Below are 16804 nucleotides of genomic sequence, written 5' to 3' on the forward strand. Positions count from 1 at the left end.
GGAATATCAAGTGTTCCGTCACGCACGACCAATTCGACGACGGTATTGTTTCAAAAGGGGGGACCCTCGGCGAATAGATGCCGAGGATCTTCATATTTTCAGATTATTCACGTCATTCCAGCGTCACAGCACTAAAACGCCGAGCAGAGCTACCCGAACTATTCCATCGTCGCAAACTTGCACGCCTATCACTTTTCCATAAACTTTATCACCACGAGTCACTTCACAGCGATTTCTTCCAGCCACCTGCCGCTATTTTTCCTCGCCGCGATCACCCCTACAAAGTTAAACGCTTAAACTGTAAGTCATCTGCTTTTTCCAAGTCATTGATTCCGCGTACCACAATCGATTGGAATAATCTACCATCACACATTGCCTTAGAAAAAAACGCCACGAAATTTCAAGAACTCAAAATACTGACATCATCTAACTTTTGCTCTTTTACTTGTTTTTTCCCTCTTTTCTATAACGTGCAGAGCACACGTGTAGTATTTTTACCTTGATTCAGCTTATTTGAGGTGTGATGAGTGAGTGTATATTTTTTATTCGTTTTTGAGTGTACGCTTTATTGATTGATTGATTATTTGATATTGATTGATTGAGTATTGATTATTTTTTCTTGCATTTTCATAGGTTGTTCCCTGTGTACTTATCTGTATTCCAATGATTTGTTGCCTATTCTTTTCTCTATTTTTGCTGTCTTTACCAATTACTTGTTATAACATATATCTCAACCTTAGTCTGTACTTAATTTGAAATTTTTTACCTTTTTTTTCGTTTTTGACGTTTATTGTTTGTAATTTTGCTCATGTACCCCCCCCCCCCTATGTAATACCCTCTCACGAGGGCCTTTAGGGGTATTATGAATAAATAAATAGATGCGTGCAATGCGATCGCATGCGAGCTTGAGGTCGGGGTTTCGATATCCTGACATGGCGACGGCATTTTGGTGGAAAGAGAGACAACAAAACGTTTATAAGTAAGCAAAATTAAACGTCGTTCTCATGGTCAGACATCGTAGCCCGGAAGAGCACTGGATTTTGCCGCCATCCAGGCTTAGTAAACGTGTGGTGCTACCCCGGGAATTGTCAAAGTTGTTCATGTTGTCAACTTCCATCATTTATCAGCCCCGATTGACCCAAAACGCTCCCATGTGGGCTCTTTTACTGGCTCAGAATACCGTCATTATTAATTCTGACAACATGGCGGAGCTCTATACTGTCTAATACAGTGTCCAGAATAGCACACCTGAGCTTGTTTCTGCTCTGGGTCGGAACTGGACAAGGACTTCCCACTCTTATCGGCGGATAATGTTTGGCCGCTATGTCACAATTCTAGTAGCACACACAGAAGATGTGATATATGGCTTGACCATCTGGGGACAGAATTTAAAATGCCGTATACTGTACGCCGTTGGATTTATTCTGGACAACACACGTGGGTTAGAAAACGACAATGGTTGTAATCGTCCGCGCCGCCTGCGTTGAGCCGACTAATTTCGAATCAAGCGCAAGATCTCACAGCCTGAAAGGCAGGGCTGATACGAAAACCGAAAAAAAAAAATAACACCAGTGTTATTGCAGAATACACGTGGAAGTCATAGTGCATGATGGTTTTGGTGCAAACGACCAGAATTTTTTTAATGCGAAGTATATTTTTTTGCGTACTGCAAGCACTTCGGCGTCTGTCTGTCTTTCTATCTAATTAGATATCTATCTATCTGTCTATCCGCTTACGGATAGACAGATACCACGTAGACAGACAGATGGACGCCGTAGTTGCTCCACAAATTTCGACCACCTGGGGTTTTTTTAACGTGCATCCAAATATGGGCACACGGGCGTATACATCATTTTCGCCTCCATCGAAAATGCAGCCGCGATTCGATCCCGCAACCTGCGGGTCAGCAGCCGAGTACCTTAGCCACTAGACCACCGCGACGGGGCAATAATGTCTCCGTAAGAATAGCCCGAATATACAGGGCGGTCGCCCAAGATTCCAGCGGATATAGTTTCGACAGTTATTCTTTCATACTCTAAAAGGGAAAACGCATTTCGATCAGCCCTGTTATGTATATAGGTGATCGATGAGCGAAGAAACGCTATATACACGCCGTCTAGATACAGCGGGTGTCCTTTCGACGATAATTACAGCTGCAGATACAGATCTCCGAATGCTCGGCCGTACCTTCCTTGTTAACGCGCGGAGGAAGATGGGCATGTTTCGTGTCATGATACGCGGAGGGCCAATTACAACGTCGCGCAATTGGCCCAATCTGGAGGGGAGGACCCGACCGTGCCAGTGACCAAGGAACAGCGCATCGGGAGGGGAAGGGGGGTATGCCTCGTTTCGGATACCTGGCGAGGAAAACAGAAAGGTGTATGCTTCCTCAGGCTTTTCTTTCTATTTTTCACAACATCTTCGTGAGAGAGAAAGGGAATCGGTGTCAAGTGCGAAGTCTCGCATCGTTCGTTCGCCCAGGCAGCCGGGCCTGCGCCGTCCTGCACCGCCGCGCATGACCGTCCTTGAGATAGGCGTGAGAATTGGACTCTTGGGTGCCCGGAACGCCGCGAGCTATGCGTAAGCTTCTGGAGAGAGACACCTCACGAAGGATGGCGATGATGACGAAGTGAAAAAACAAAAGACACGACGTACACATTCGACGCACCACGATGCAACGATTGTATTCGGTGGGTGCCGAGTTCCAGAGCCTCCGCGACTCTGTTTCTACGCAGAACGAAGAAGTCGCAGTCAACTTGTATACACATTTTTTTTAAAGAATTTGAGAAAGAAAGAAATTAGCACAACATTCACTACCTCGCGCAAGGTAGGGTATAGTGTTTAGTCCTCTTAACTCTAACTTTGTCACTCCTATCTATATCATACATACGGCTGTTAGGGGCCACCCGTTTCAACTTCTCTCCTTAACCATGTGTACAGGCTGCTTGGGCGGTGACTGAGTTCTTGCCGATTCACGATGAAGATAAATTTCGATCATGCGGCAAACCTCTAGCGTATCTGCTGCAGAAATATCGGGCTTGATTTCAATTAAGCACCTCATGCCCGCGTGGTTATGTAAAAGTGCTGATGAGCTCTCGATTAAGCAAGAGTTCGCGGTACGCCGCCATTTTGGTATTTCGAAATTGGTTTGATTAAGCTCAACTGAAGTTCGCAAACAAGTAACCAAACCTTGTATCCGTGTGGAGACACACACAAAAAATGGAGGCTGACTAGCCAACAGCCACATGGAAACGACAACAGAGCGAAAAAGAAAGAAAGAAAGAAAGAAAGAAAGAAAGAAAGAAAGAAAGAAAGAAAGAAAGAAACGCGTGCCAAAGTTTGGCACTGGACACCTCTAACGTAGAGCTTCGCATTTTACAAGTGATTGGAGCTTATCCAACCATAAACAGATGCCGCGAAGCACAACTTAATCGCCTATGCATTCCCCCTTTCGATGTTTTACGATTCACCTACACACCGAATCGAAGAAAGTAAAAACCGCGCGCATACCGCAGCTAACACGCATATACTTATAAGGCGCCTTCCGGCATTACAGGAACGGACAACCCTTCCGGAAGGGCGCCGGTCAAGCGTGAAGATCGCTCTTTTCGTCCGAAACGTCGTCGTCTTTGAATCCTACACCCCTCGACGTGGCAAGGACAAGCCCTTAAAAAAGGTCACCGCCTCAAATAAGTGCAGCATTCTTCTTTCAATCACTTCCGAACCGGCCTCATCGAAGGCCCGACGAACGTAAAGAAGAAAAGATTCATAGCAGCACAGTATCGCGGCTCAGGCGGATTGACGACCAGCCGACCAGTAAAGCCTGCCTCGCATGCATCTCTTTCCGAACACACACCGCGCGCCAAACAGCAAGTGCCCGAACCAACGCCGCCGACTCTCTCAAAACACCGCCAGCCCATGTTGCTGCAAGAGGGCATCGCATCATCATTCCCCCCTCAAAGCCAAGGATGGCTCGGTGGAAACCACTTCTAAATCTCGACGACGACGCAGTCCCTACGAATGCAAGCTACAGCAAAGCAAAGCGACAGACTGGCATCAAAACCGGTTAGTCTCTTCCGACTGGCCCCGAAGCCAAGCCAAGCCCTGCCAAGGCAACGCCAGCGAATCGCCGCTCGCGCCCGAAGAAGGGACCGATGGACGGCCCGGGACGGGGTCGACCGCAAGGTGCACGGCGCTACACGGCGCAGTGCCAACCGCAAGCAACAGCCAGGAGCAAAGATCAAAGCCAAAGTGAAAGAAATGCACCCCTTCTTCGTGAAGCAAAGCCGAGACCAGCCGCACGGATAGACGAAGCGGTGCCGTCGTCTGCTACGTGCAGTCTGCTTTTTTTTTTTTTTCGTTGCGTAAAAAAGGTTGCCCCCAGCGGGGAGGACGACAAGGGAAGCCGGTGATCGAAGAGAGGTGCGTTCTGCGAAGCCACATACGAAGCAGTTGGCTTAGCCGATCGAGGTCAAGGCACTTCTTCTCGACTCGCTTGTTTACCTAGGCGAGGGGAAGAAAATGACTCGGATCGGCTTTATATATATAAGCGATTCGAAATGTGAGGCCGAGGAAGAGGGAACAGTATACACGAAGAACGTCGTGGATTATTTCGACATTTCATCTGATCACCCTGCTCTAAAAAACTTGTTTTTTTTTCTTGGTTGTGATAAAGTTAATGTCCCTGTCTTAAGGCGCATGTGAGTCGATCGTTTTACGAAAAAAAAAATAATAAGCGACGTTGAGTAGTAAGCGGAGGTCGCTGAATCTATGAAAAAGGGATGAATTTGAGCCAAGTCAAACTTTCACACAGCGTGCTCTGGCAGTAGACTCGAAGCGAAGAGAACCACATCCCCTAGGCTCTGGCTTTGAAGTGCCACTCGACGAAATTCGAGAAGTGTTTTGAGAGGGACTCCCAAGTTTGATTAAATGCAGCTCCCGTTCAATCATTTTGAAAACGACCGAAATGCGCAACTCAAAGCAAGTTACAAGTAAACAGGCATAATTCAATGTTTCACTGATTCTTTGAATTGTACACTGACTCCCAACGACTTCCCCCGCTACAGCAGAAGGTAAGTCAATCGGAGTCGATAGCCTCCAAAGCGGTAAATCACCGTTGATATTAGAGCTGAACTAACCTCAATCGACGTTAACCCAACGTGACGGTTCTATCAAAGGAGTACATAGTAATGCTTATAAAATTGTGCAGGCAGCTCTGCAGAAGTTGATATGAAGCGCTTATGCTTGCGAGGATGCTGGCCCTGGACACTGCTACACAGACCAACCTCAGCGCATGTCAACGAACCACAATCGTCGTTAACCCGACGTGATGGCTGTAATAAAGGAGTAAATATGTAATGTTTATAAAATTGGGTAGGCAGCACTGCAACCACTGTTGACGTTTCACGAAGTTTAGCGTCTATTTGAAAAGTAGTTCCGAGACCTGGCGTAGCTCTGTGGTAAAAGGCTTCATTGCCCCGCAGAATGCTTGGGTTCGATTCCAGCTGGGACCATGGCATTTATTCTTTGCATTCGCCGGATCGATGCAACCAATGTCGGGTATTTCTTAACGCTCGCGCGTTAAAATTGCCTATGTGTGCTCTAACCGTTCCTTGGTAGATACTCAGTGTCAATCACCGGTGGCACATACCAAAATTCCAGCGGCACATACCCGCGCGCGGGTATGTGCCACTATCTGGCAGGAAGTGTTTGACACGACGTACGCGACAGGATTGTGACATTATTAATGTCTTGACTAGCGAGACATATTCGTCAAATCATTTTACCCTCCCATGCTAATTTATACGTTCACGCCAAGTTAAGGGGGTGACCACGAGAGCACCCAAACGTAAGCGGATAGATAGATAGATAGATAGATAGATAGATAGATAGATAGATAGATAGATAGATAGATAGATAGATAGATAGATAGATAGATAGATACGCTCAAAGTCACCGACCTTCGCTAAGAAATGCTTCGCATTTAATAATCCCGGTATATCGGCCAAATATAATCCTACAATAGTCGAGTGGGAGGCGACTCTGTCCAGCTAGGCCCTGGTCGATTGAGCCCGGACAGCGGCAGGAAGAGCCAATGGTCTTCCGGACTAGGAGGCGCAACCACTATATCGACTTATTTATCAGCAATAAATGTTTCATTCTCTCTCTTTCTCTCTCACTTATCAGGATTATCAAGGACCACACCGATGTAATCGGCGCACGTGCTTCTGGAGCGCAGGAGAAGATAAATTATTTAGCGAGATAAGTACGTTAAGCAGGATATACGCTGTTTTTATAGTACTCTCAACGGGGAATCAAAAGCCCCTAACATATGGGAGTTTGAGATGAGTTTTTAACGGGAGATTGCAGAGGTGCAAGAATTGGGAATCCCCATCCCTCCAACCACACAAAAGCCTCCCGATATGAAAACAAACAGAAAATAAGAGCAACGCAGCTCACTAAAGTGAAGCTTCTTCATTTCATCATCATCGTCCTTATCAGTCTGTATTACCCTCACTGCGGGAGAAATGCCTCTGCAAGACGATTCGCGCGAGATGCCGAATCTTGCAAGCGACAATTACAACACCGTACAAGGGCCTCCAAACAGTTTCGAGATCTACATTAAGAATGGCACGAAGAAAGAAAGAAAGAAAGAAAGAAAGAAAGAAAGAAAGAAAGAAAGAAAGATAGAAAGAAAGAAAGAAAGAAAGAAAGGGCCGTCGGCCGGTCTTTCACCGCGGCACTTTGCCGGCGGTTTCAAAACCGGCGCAAAGCGCAACCACCGCCCCATCCTGGCACCGACGAAGACCGGCCACGCCAGTGCACTCTCCTCCAGCACCAGCGGTGCCCCATCCACACGAGCTGCAGCCACCACCGCACCCCAACACAACACAGCTGACCCCTGCGAGCGCAACGGGCATTCAAGGCAGGCACGCCGATGTGGCTCGGCTAAAGGCCGAAAGGACCCCTCCTAAAAACGCAGATGAGCGTGCGCACATACGACTTGAACGACCGACGACGCCCCTCGATGCGGCCCGCGAACTCTTTCTTTTTTCTTTTTCGTCTTGTTTCATCTCTCTGGTTGCTTGTAACTTCCTCCCTTTATCGCCTCCTCTCGGAACGTAAAAAAGAAGGCACTGCTTAGCGATGCAGTGCCCTCTCTCTCTCTCTCTTAAAACCCTCTCCCTCTAGGAACGAAATCCCCATGTAGACGTTCTCTCTACGGCACAGCAGCCGCGACCACCTTTGATGCCTGCCTGCTTGCACCGTGGCCGCAGCCTCATTTCTTTCTCCTCTTTCGTACGCTTGTTATGAACTGCGCTTGCGGGACATGGAGAAGAGGCTTTTGCGAAGCGACGGCGGCGGATCAACCAGCCCGTCCCTCCCCCGCGACGGCAAACACATGCCCACCCGGTGGCTGCGTTCGGTCTCTGCTGAAGAAGTATAATCCTCCTGCACCGAAGAGTCACCCGAACGCCCCGAGCAGCGAAGAGGTCTTACAAGACGAAGAAGAATAAGGGCGGCCGCTGCGCGCACGTGTCCGATGTTCAGACGAATAAGAAAGCTGCCACAGAACACCTACCAAAGCTACGACGCCAAAATGAAAGAGCGAGGAGGGGGGAGCTGAACGAATATGCGCGGCACGTGCGCAAGACTCGACAGCGCACGCGCGCCAGTACTCCATTTTTGAGCCAACGCCCCTGCCGAGACGAGACAAGTACAGTCTGTGGGCAGACCCTAGGACTAACGTGGCGGCAGCGCCGTCGGTTCGCCTTCGTCTTCAAGTTGTACATTTTTCCCAGTAGGCCCGTTTTCTCCTGGCGTCTTTCTTTCTTGTCACTGAAGCCGTCTCTACGGCACGAGATGACGCCTTTGTGCGATCTTTTTTCTTTCTATCCTCTCCCGCCGTCTGCTCTCAATCATGTTCCTCGTTCCCGGTGGTTCGGTAGGCCGCACACACTCAGGTGGTTCGCTCACAATCGACCCTATACGCGAGATGAAAATAAGATTCGCATATGCGGAAAGCTGGCGTCGACTCCCGAGTTAAGAAGGAAAAAAGAAGGATTGTTGTCGAAGATTGGGGCGGAAAGATGACACTCAGGTTGGGAAAAAGACACTTCTGTTCTTGGTGCCGCGGTGTTCTGAGGCAAGGAAGGACATACGGCCGGACTGTGGGGAAAGTTTGATGTAGTACGCGGAAGCGAATACAATTTCGCAAGGCTGACGTATTTTCGCGTCCCACTAGTGACAGATTGACAGGGACAAGCAAGTGAGATTCGATAGCAGGAGGCGACGTTACCTGCTAGGAAGCAGGTCCGTAGCCAGAAATGTTTTTTTCGGTGGTGGGGGCACTTGCTGAATGCTTGCAAAAAAAGTATTTTTATTGTTTTTCCTCGGTAAAACACCCCAAAACGTCTCACTTTCGGGGGAGAGGGGCAGAGCTTCTATCTCCTGGCTACGGGCCTGATTGTAAATGCGCCATTCAAGATAGTGCCACAGGGTGGACGTGGCAGTATCCAGTTAAACCCCATCGCAAATCTAGAACACCCCTCTGGTTCCGTATATTGGCAACGCAAATGGAAAGCGTAGCACTTAATTGCAACCAAGGAGCGAACTTGTACAAGAGGCTGAGCGCGAGATAACTAACAAAATCAGCCGTCAAGTACGTAAACGGCGCACGCTGGCCACGTCTGAGCACAGTCTCTGTTTGCTCTTCTGAAAGCCCGTTGAGAATTATCAAACGAGCGTTACTTTAGCAGTATACCGCGTTTCTGGGGCGACTCTACCTTTTAGGAAGCAGTCCCGTAGTCAGTAACTTTTTAGGGGGTGAGGGCACTTGCTGAATGCCTGAAAAAAGTTTTTATTATTATTTTTCCTCGGTAAAAAACGCCCATTCGTTTCAAACTAACCCCCCCCCCCCCCCGCTTCCTGGCTACAAGCCTGATTCCAAGTGCGCCAGATAAGTTGGTGCGACGGGGTGGACGTGGTATTATCCAGTTAAACCCCATCGCGAACCTAGAACATCCACCTGGTTCCTTTAATTGGCAACGTAAATAGAAAGCGTAGTAGCACTTGCAACGAAGAAGCATACTTGCACAATGGGCTGAGCGAGGGCGGAAGTACACATAAAAAGCGTCCGTCAAGTACTCAAACGGGGTTCGCTAACCATGTCTGAGCACAGTCTCCGTTCGCTCTTCCGAAAGGCCGGTGAGAATCATCAAACGAGCGTTATTTTAGCAGTATAGCGTATTGCTGGGACTCCGAGAGCAAACAAAGTGTACACTTACGAGGTCAAGGGGACGATATTTGCAATACTTCGTTTTTGGTACGAGCTTTTACACGTGTTAGGGGATGTTTCATGTCACGACTCATCTGCAACAAGTCATTAACCGCAAATTGCGGCGAATTCAGAAACTAATAACAATTTTGGGGGCTTATCGCCTCAAATCCACGATATAATTGCAAGGGACGCCGTAGGGGAGCAACCCCGGATATTTCAGTCATCTGGCGTTCTTTAACGTCATCATAAATCAAAGTTCGCGGGCCTCGAGCACCTTCATCGAACCCGCAACCTTCGGGTCAGATGTTGAGCCCCACACAACAAGAACACCTGGCAGGTGAGTTCAGAAAGTAACAATCGTTAACGAGAGACCACTTGCGTAGCTCATCCGCATGACTGCAGTTTGGCGACAACGCGAACGTTGAGGCTCGTTTCCGGAGTCTCGCCACGACGCGATTTCGCGAGAATTTCTTGACTATACCCAACTATCCCCGCGCGCGGTAACTTACGAAGGTTACGGTGGAAAGGAAAATCGAACCAGCTGCGTATAATTACGGGACTCGGAAGTAACCGCGCAGTAAAGCGCACCTATGCAGTTTTCAGTCACGTCCCGCAATAGCCGTGCATGCGTATTAGCACGCCGAACAGCTCCCCCCCCCCCCCCCTTCGCTGCATTAAAACGTCATACCGCCAAATTTCCACGGTTCCCGCAACATCTTTTGCAACCTCTCGTAGATTTGTTTCATCGTGTTTCTTGGGGGGTGACAAACAACATCGAGCAATTATTAAAACTGGCCGACCATGGGAAAGAAGAAATGCTTCCTTGAGTATTGGTTCTCAAGCAGGCAATCGGAACGGGCTTGGCATCGAGCGTGAGACAGGACGCCATCGAACGCACAAACGTACCAGCCGAGCAGAAGACGCAAAGTGCGTGCCAGGGAAGACTGAATAAGATTTGATTGGTAGGAAGCGCAATCGTTATAGAACGAGATTGTGAAAAGGATGATATATGGGCAGCGAATAGCCGACGGCAGCCATCATGTGGCCAATATATAACAACACTAACAAACATCGGCCAATAGCTAACCACCTAGCAACCTGTATTATCAGTCCACCCTGTTTAGACAACAATAGCCCGCATACGGCCACAATAACATACATCTGTTAGCCAGCCATCAATAAGTGGGGTTGTTATGTTTATGGACAGTGTCGAAATTCTGCCATATTATGAAATTTAGTAACGGTGGCATTTTAAGCGACTCAGAGAGGCCGTAGCAGTCCCATGGACCAAGCAGATTTGACCAATGGAGAAATTTTGCAATTCTCGGTATTATCCGCCATTTCTTTGACCATAATTAGTCAACAGTAGCCAACGTATAGTCAGAATAAGCCAACATTTATGAATAGCCAGCATGTTAGCACCTGCTCAGTCAAGCAACATTGGTAAAACGTTGACTCATATAGATGATTTTACCCCAGACATATCGGGCGCCGCCATCTTGATCTCCTATGTCAAAGTTTTATTGTTTTTGTATATTAAGATCTGAATTGTTAAGCCTATGGAACATCGCATGCAGAAACTCAACTGTTTTCGTTTTTTATGCACCTACCGTAGCACAGTTCATTAAGTTAATTGCTAAAGGCGCAGAACATAAAGGTTCGCAGCCCAACATGGCGGCACTGAAACCCCAACGTAAAATAATCTACAGGACATTAGCCTTCATTACTCAACATAAGGGAACTACAGTCAAGTCTATCCAGTGCAGGAATTCTGCGAGTGAATACGGTACAGCAGCGCACGAATTCTCGCGCCTAAAAGCAGCGTGTGGCGTGCCCACTCACCGGCCAGTTCGTCGTCCAGGTCCCGCTGTGACATCACCGGCGTGAGATGGTACCAGAGCCGGAAGGTGTCCCTGCTCAGCAGGTGATTGGTCTCGGGCGTGGCTTCGAGAAAGAGCGCCACCTGGCCCTTGTAAGAGGTGAAGCAGCGACGCACTTCGCCGTCGTCTGCTACGCGCGGCGCCGATCGGCCCTGCGGGAGTGGGGACGCCATTTTAGGGCAACGCCTCGTGCATCACGACGCTCGACTATTCAGCTGTGCGCTGTCGAAGCTGATGTTTAATGCACTTTATAACATTCCTGTCGGAGCTGTGTCAAGTCGCTTTTCGACACTGCTCGGCGTTATAGCAAAGAACTCGTGAATGCACTTAGCTAAAGTTGGTAAATACACCAAGCTGGGATATATATTGGTATTGAATGAAGGCTTCCATGTTACTACTAGCTAATGCGTACACGGACACAACAGGCAGGACAACAGGCAGACTTTAATTGAAGTCTATCGCGGTTGTCCTGTCTCTTTCTTTGGTGTTCTCATGCGTGTTCGCAAGTAATATGAATCCATTTAGCCAAGAACAGACGACTACACAAGACTAGTATAGTGTTTTTGTTATTTCGGCAGTGCGTCGACTGCTCGGCGAAGAGCCCTCGACCATCAGGCAATATTCCTGGATCGCGTATGTCCTATCACCCAAAAAAAAGGCTTTTAGAAATTAATACTAGAATGCCCCTGTCTGCCTTGTAAGGGCCAGTGCCCTGCAAGAAATGGTGTAAGCGCGTCCAACGGTCTCATGCAAAACGCGCCCAATGGTGAACGCTGTATCTACGCGTCGCGCAAAAAGAACGCTAATGCATAATTCGAGCCATTGACTATGTCTGAGAGACCATATCAAGTAATCAAGTGAGTGCGTCGGCGTCAGCACGATTGGCACAAAAATCATGTCATATGAGGTCTTCACGACGTCACGTGTCACCAAAATTTGGGACGTCAAGAAAGAAAGAATTATTTATTTAGCGCCCACTTTAATTCATTTCATTTTAAGTCATAATACTTACACTCCAGTTAAAGACAACAGTTAATGTATCCCACGCTTTACTGGGCCAACCGAATCACCTGTTGCATTCATTCGCTTGCACTGAACAAAGAGTCGGGAAAAAAATTCAGCTTTCGTTTATACTTCTGAATGGACGTTCGCCATGACGAACACTCAGGTGCCATTGAAACTCAGGTAAACGTTTTCGCATGGTGTACACTAAACACCACTGACCTTGTGTATAGGAATGAGTTTGCGGTGGCCCTCCAGGTGGACCGCGGCGCCCGTCGAGTTGGCGTCGATTTTGACGCAGGCCCGGAAGTCCCTTGCGCCCCCGTTTCCGGTTCCGCCGAGGCGGAGCAGGACGCGCAGGGCTCCCCGCGGGTACTTCCAGGTGACGCGACCCTGGTCGCAGCGCAGGTACACGGGCACGACGGACCGGGACTTGAGCCAGCGCTGCGACGACGACCTCGACGACGAGGCGTCCGAGGACCCAAGACCGCTGGAAAAAGGAACCAAAGAGGCAATAAAAAATTAGGTCAGGATTCGCAGCAGTGGGGAATATTTCTAATGTAAACCACACGGCTTCACGCATGCGATGAATGCCAACGGGGGACAACATCGCTTTCCATCATGGCCCTGCTAGGCCATTGGGCCATGGGCTAAACTCTACAGTAATCATTGAAGAGCGAGCGAGCGAGTCTGTCCGCCTGCGTCTGTCTCAGTGGGACGCAGATGAGCCAATGAGACGCAGATGAGCCAATGGAACGCAGAGACGCATTACAAGCGTCCAGCTTCCAAAAGAGGCACAGCCTCTTCATTATCAATAAGTTCATTAGCCTCGCAGACCTATAAAACTAATTTGTTGCGTATTCTCGTACAGGGGAACACTACTAATAGCAGTATCACTACGCTTCATCTTTCGTTCTCTCTCTTCCTCTTTATTTACTTCTCCAAAACTACTGCACCTGTCGTCACAATCGAAATCTTATACCTCACTGAGCCAGCAGGCACAACTTTCGAGCTAGTTATGCAGACAGAAGCATACCACTTTTCGAGCTCACTTTACGCCAGAACCACCTCTTTCAACACCTCGCGAAACTATGCTGGCTTCGAAAGTTATTATCATCCTGTCATTGCGTAAGAGCAGTGCAAAGAGATATTCCTGTTTAGCAAATTCGCTCTATTCACACATGCTCATGTTTTAAGTTCACCGAATGATTGAACAATCCCCTGTTATTGAACGTAACAGCCTATTCCCACGCAACCTAGAGTGCGTGGGATTCTATAGTTATACGCATTCTCCCAAACTAACAATCACAACGAACCGATAAGAGGGAGGAGACAGGATCTATACGTTCCACACCGTCATCTCACTTTCCAAGAAAGCCGTTCATAGAAGGCTGCTTACGGACGTGCAAAACTCGCCAACACGGTCATGTCGGCGCCCGCACGCTAGCGTAGTTATAAACGAGTTATAGTGAAAAAAAAGAAAAAAAAAGGGGGGGGGGAGTTGGCTTAGGCGTGACACATTCAACAACCCGTTATTTAGGCGTCGAGGAAGAAACGCGACCTTGCCTCAAGACCTGCCTCGCCAATTCTCGCCCGCGCCAAGCTCTGGCGCGACTAAGCACGCACACACGGCCAGTATGAAGTGAGCCAATCTAACGCCAAGGCCGCAAATTCGCAACGGCCCATAGCACGATGAGCCCGACCTCTGATCAAGCCAACAACAGCGCACTGAGCGCTACCGCGAGGAATTGGAAAAAAAAAGCAAACGAGCACGCGTGCGACGCCGGCGCGAACGCTAATTGAACGCTTGAGCGACGAATTTACCCGCAAGTGTCCCCCCAAATATACACAGAAAAGACACGCAGAGTCGCGTGGAGGCTCCTTGTGTAAAACGGAATACACCCCGAACGGGTTTTATCGCGCCTACATGCAAGACATTCTCTCGCACACGCGCATACAATCGCCTCCTCCTTCTCTATCCGGCATCCAGGACTGCCCGCTACGCCTAATTGCCATCGTGGAGGCATCAAAAATGGCGGCGGCGACGCGCGTCTGCCACGCGCGGAGCCTGATTGGCCCGTTGCGAAAAGAAAACTGCCGCCAACGTCGTCTGCTACACTCTCGTCTGCTAGTCGCCTCGGTGTCGTCTGCGAAGAACGAGCAAGAAAAGCTACATGGAGGCTGCTGCGACGGCCACTATTTTCACGGAGGACCGGTTCCGGCGGGATGAAAAATGCGTTGTTTGTTTGTCGCTGCTCTTGATACGTTCTTCTGACCGGTCGTGTCGCCCTTTTAATGGCGGTCGTGTCCCCACGAATTGAGCGGGAGGGGGGGGGGGGGGGGGGTGACTGTGTATACGCAAGTGGTCGTCTGCTCCTTTGTCGGCCAGTGGCGTCTGCTCTTGTCTCCACTATGAAAGCATAAGAAAAAAAATGGCGTCATCGCAGGCACCATGTCGGTCGCGTGTCGGGTAGAGCCGCCCCGCCACGACGGTTCAGTGCCTGCCGCCCCTCAAGCCTTCCTCGTACACAGGCTTCGTCGACGACGTTTCGGATTGAAATACGTGCGGCGAAAGAGAAAGTGGCGCTCTTCGGTAACGCCAGGATGCACACCTGCCGTCTATTAGTGTCAGCGCAGTCGCCATGGGGGGTTAGCTGCGTGAAGCCCGATTGCCTGCTGCTGCCGGCTGGAGCATAGCGCACGTGATTGAAACAGAGGAAAAATAAAACGTGAGCGCCATTCGCTCAGCGATCGTCTGCCAGCGACCTTGCGTCGAGCAGACGATATCGTCAAACGAGCGTTGACGGCGTTTGACGAATATGGCGCCTACTGTCCAGATTAAGCGATGCAGAAGTAAGAACGTGATTGCTGAGTTGCCATGCTAACGTCTGTACAAACACGCTTTTGTGGGTTTTCACATAATCAAGTTTTGTGGCCTGTGGGCGCCACTGCCGGCAACAGCAGTCTGCTGTTGTGCGCGTTTAAATCACTGTCGAAATATATGTGCGCTAGTTGGATCTATTCAGGACGTTCTGAGGAGTACCGTAACGAAATTTACTTGCATTCTTCGACAGATGTCTCCCATACAAATTCTGCTCGATAAACAATCAAAATATTTTCTCCCATTGCTATACAGCGTAGCAGGGACCCGTATATTACATGACGCCCCACCGTATATTCAGTACACAGACACTTTATCCTGCACTGTTACGACCGGAAGCTCGCTATCGGCAGTGCCCTATCTGCCTTTGAGAAGGGCGCTATCGTGACAGATATGGCGCAGCTGCGCGCCTCAAGAGGCCGCGGAAGACATCAGGGATACCAAGGCCCAGCGCTTTATGCTTGCTTGCTTTCGCATTTTATGTCGTCTGCTCCGGGATTCCGGAGGCTCTACCCATATCTTATCAGCCGATGCTTTAACATAACTGCTCTTTTTTGTCCATGTTGTATTTGCGTACACGTTTGCTCGTTCATTGACGTGTTATAGTTTCATAATAATACAATGTGGCACTATTGAGTCTGCAGGGGCTGCAAGGCACATTGACGCTTAAGCCTGCGAAGCCTGCGAAGAATTATGGGTAATATACACAGATTTACCCAAGATTCATTTGTTCGGCTGTTACTTCGACGCTTCAGGACGAAGTTAGCGAAAGTTAAGCACATTCATTTCCTCACCTTAATCGTTGTAGGCTCACTAATCAACATCAGCTCCTTAGGTTCATAACGAGCCGTAGTCTCATAAAAAACAATGTCCAGGACACAATAAACAAAGCCAAAAGAGCGTTTGAAGACGCAAGCGCGAAGACTATATGCGCAAATCAATGTTATGGTATTCATGTGCTACCCACTTTTCCTTTACCATGGTGGTGGAACAATCGAAGCCCCAAAGCATTGTGGTAAACTCTATATGGTACAGGGTAGCCAGGCGGTCTGAGAACTGGCTAACCTCCCTGTCCTTCCTCATTTATTCCTCCTCCTCCTCCTCCTCCTCCTCCTCCTCCTCTATATGGCAGTCGTAAAACGTGCAGCAGCGCAACTGCAAGTTCCTTCGCAATCACGCTAGTGTCAAAAGGCGGAGGCTTCTTGCCTACGCCGGGGTTATAACAATATGGGGGCGTTCTGAGACGCAAGGCTTGCAGGTGTGCGTTCCGCAGCGTCCGCAAATCCGTGAGCTGCGTTCGTCGACGATTACCACGCATGAACGTGCACGCCAAACGTTTGGCTGTTGTCAAATTGCAAGCTTGAAAAACCTTCCTTCTTTGTCCGTTGTGGCTCAGCCACTCTCTGCTGAGAAGCAGGAGACAACCTGTGAATACAAGTGCTGATATGGAGGCTACAAGGTGCCCTGCTTTGAAGGCGCGTTTCTGCTTCACATTAAAATACAAACCCTCGTCAGTCATGACCGGATGCAATGAGCTGATTATCGTATTCAATTTGAAACATTGTGTGAAGGTACAGGAACAGAAGTACACATAGCGCTGTCTTTGGCGTCTGTTATGCATGACAATTTTACATGCTGTCGTGGCTCCATAACTGCATTCAAAGGTCACTGCAGCAGTAGGTTAATCTTATTCACGTCAGCAAGACGATTTCAAGTCGGATTACGTCGGTGAACATCTGTTTTTCACTGCTGGTCACAAAA

The 16804-nt window shown here is 48.8% G+C and overlaps 1 protein-coding gene across 1 annotated transcript in view; it reads right to left on the bottom strand.

Moving 5' to 3' along the window:
* Nucleotides 1-16804, bottom strand: part of LOC119180282 (meteorin-like protein) — a 74645-nt gene that overhangs the window by 42236 nt on the left and 15605 nt on the right. Inside the window, exons 2-3 of the mRNA XM_037431436.2 lie at nt 12385-12652; nt 11123-11312 (exon numbers count right to left, since the gene is read on the bottom strand). Coding sequence (XP_037287333.2) covers nt 11123-11312; nt 12385-12652 — 458 coding nt within the window. The remainder of the gene's footprint in view (nt 1-11122; nt 11313-12384; nt 12653-16804) is intronic.

Source organism: Rhipicephalus microplus, chromosome 7 (assembly GCF_043290135.1).
Source record: "Rhipicephalus microplus isolate Deutch F79 chromosome 7, USDA_Rmic, whole genome shotgun sequence".
NCBI classification, from domain to species: Eukaryota; Metazoa; Arthropoda; class Arachnida; order Ixodida; family Ixodidae; genus Rhipicephalus; species Rhipicephalus microplus.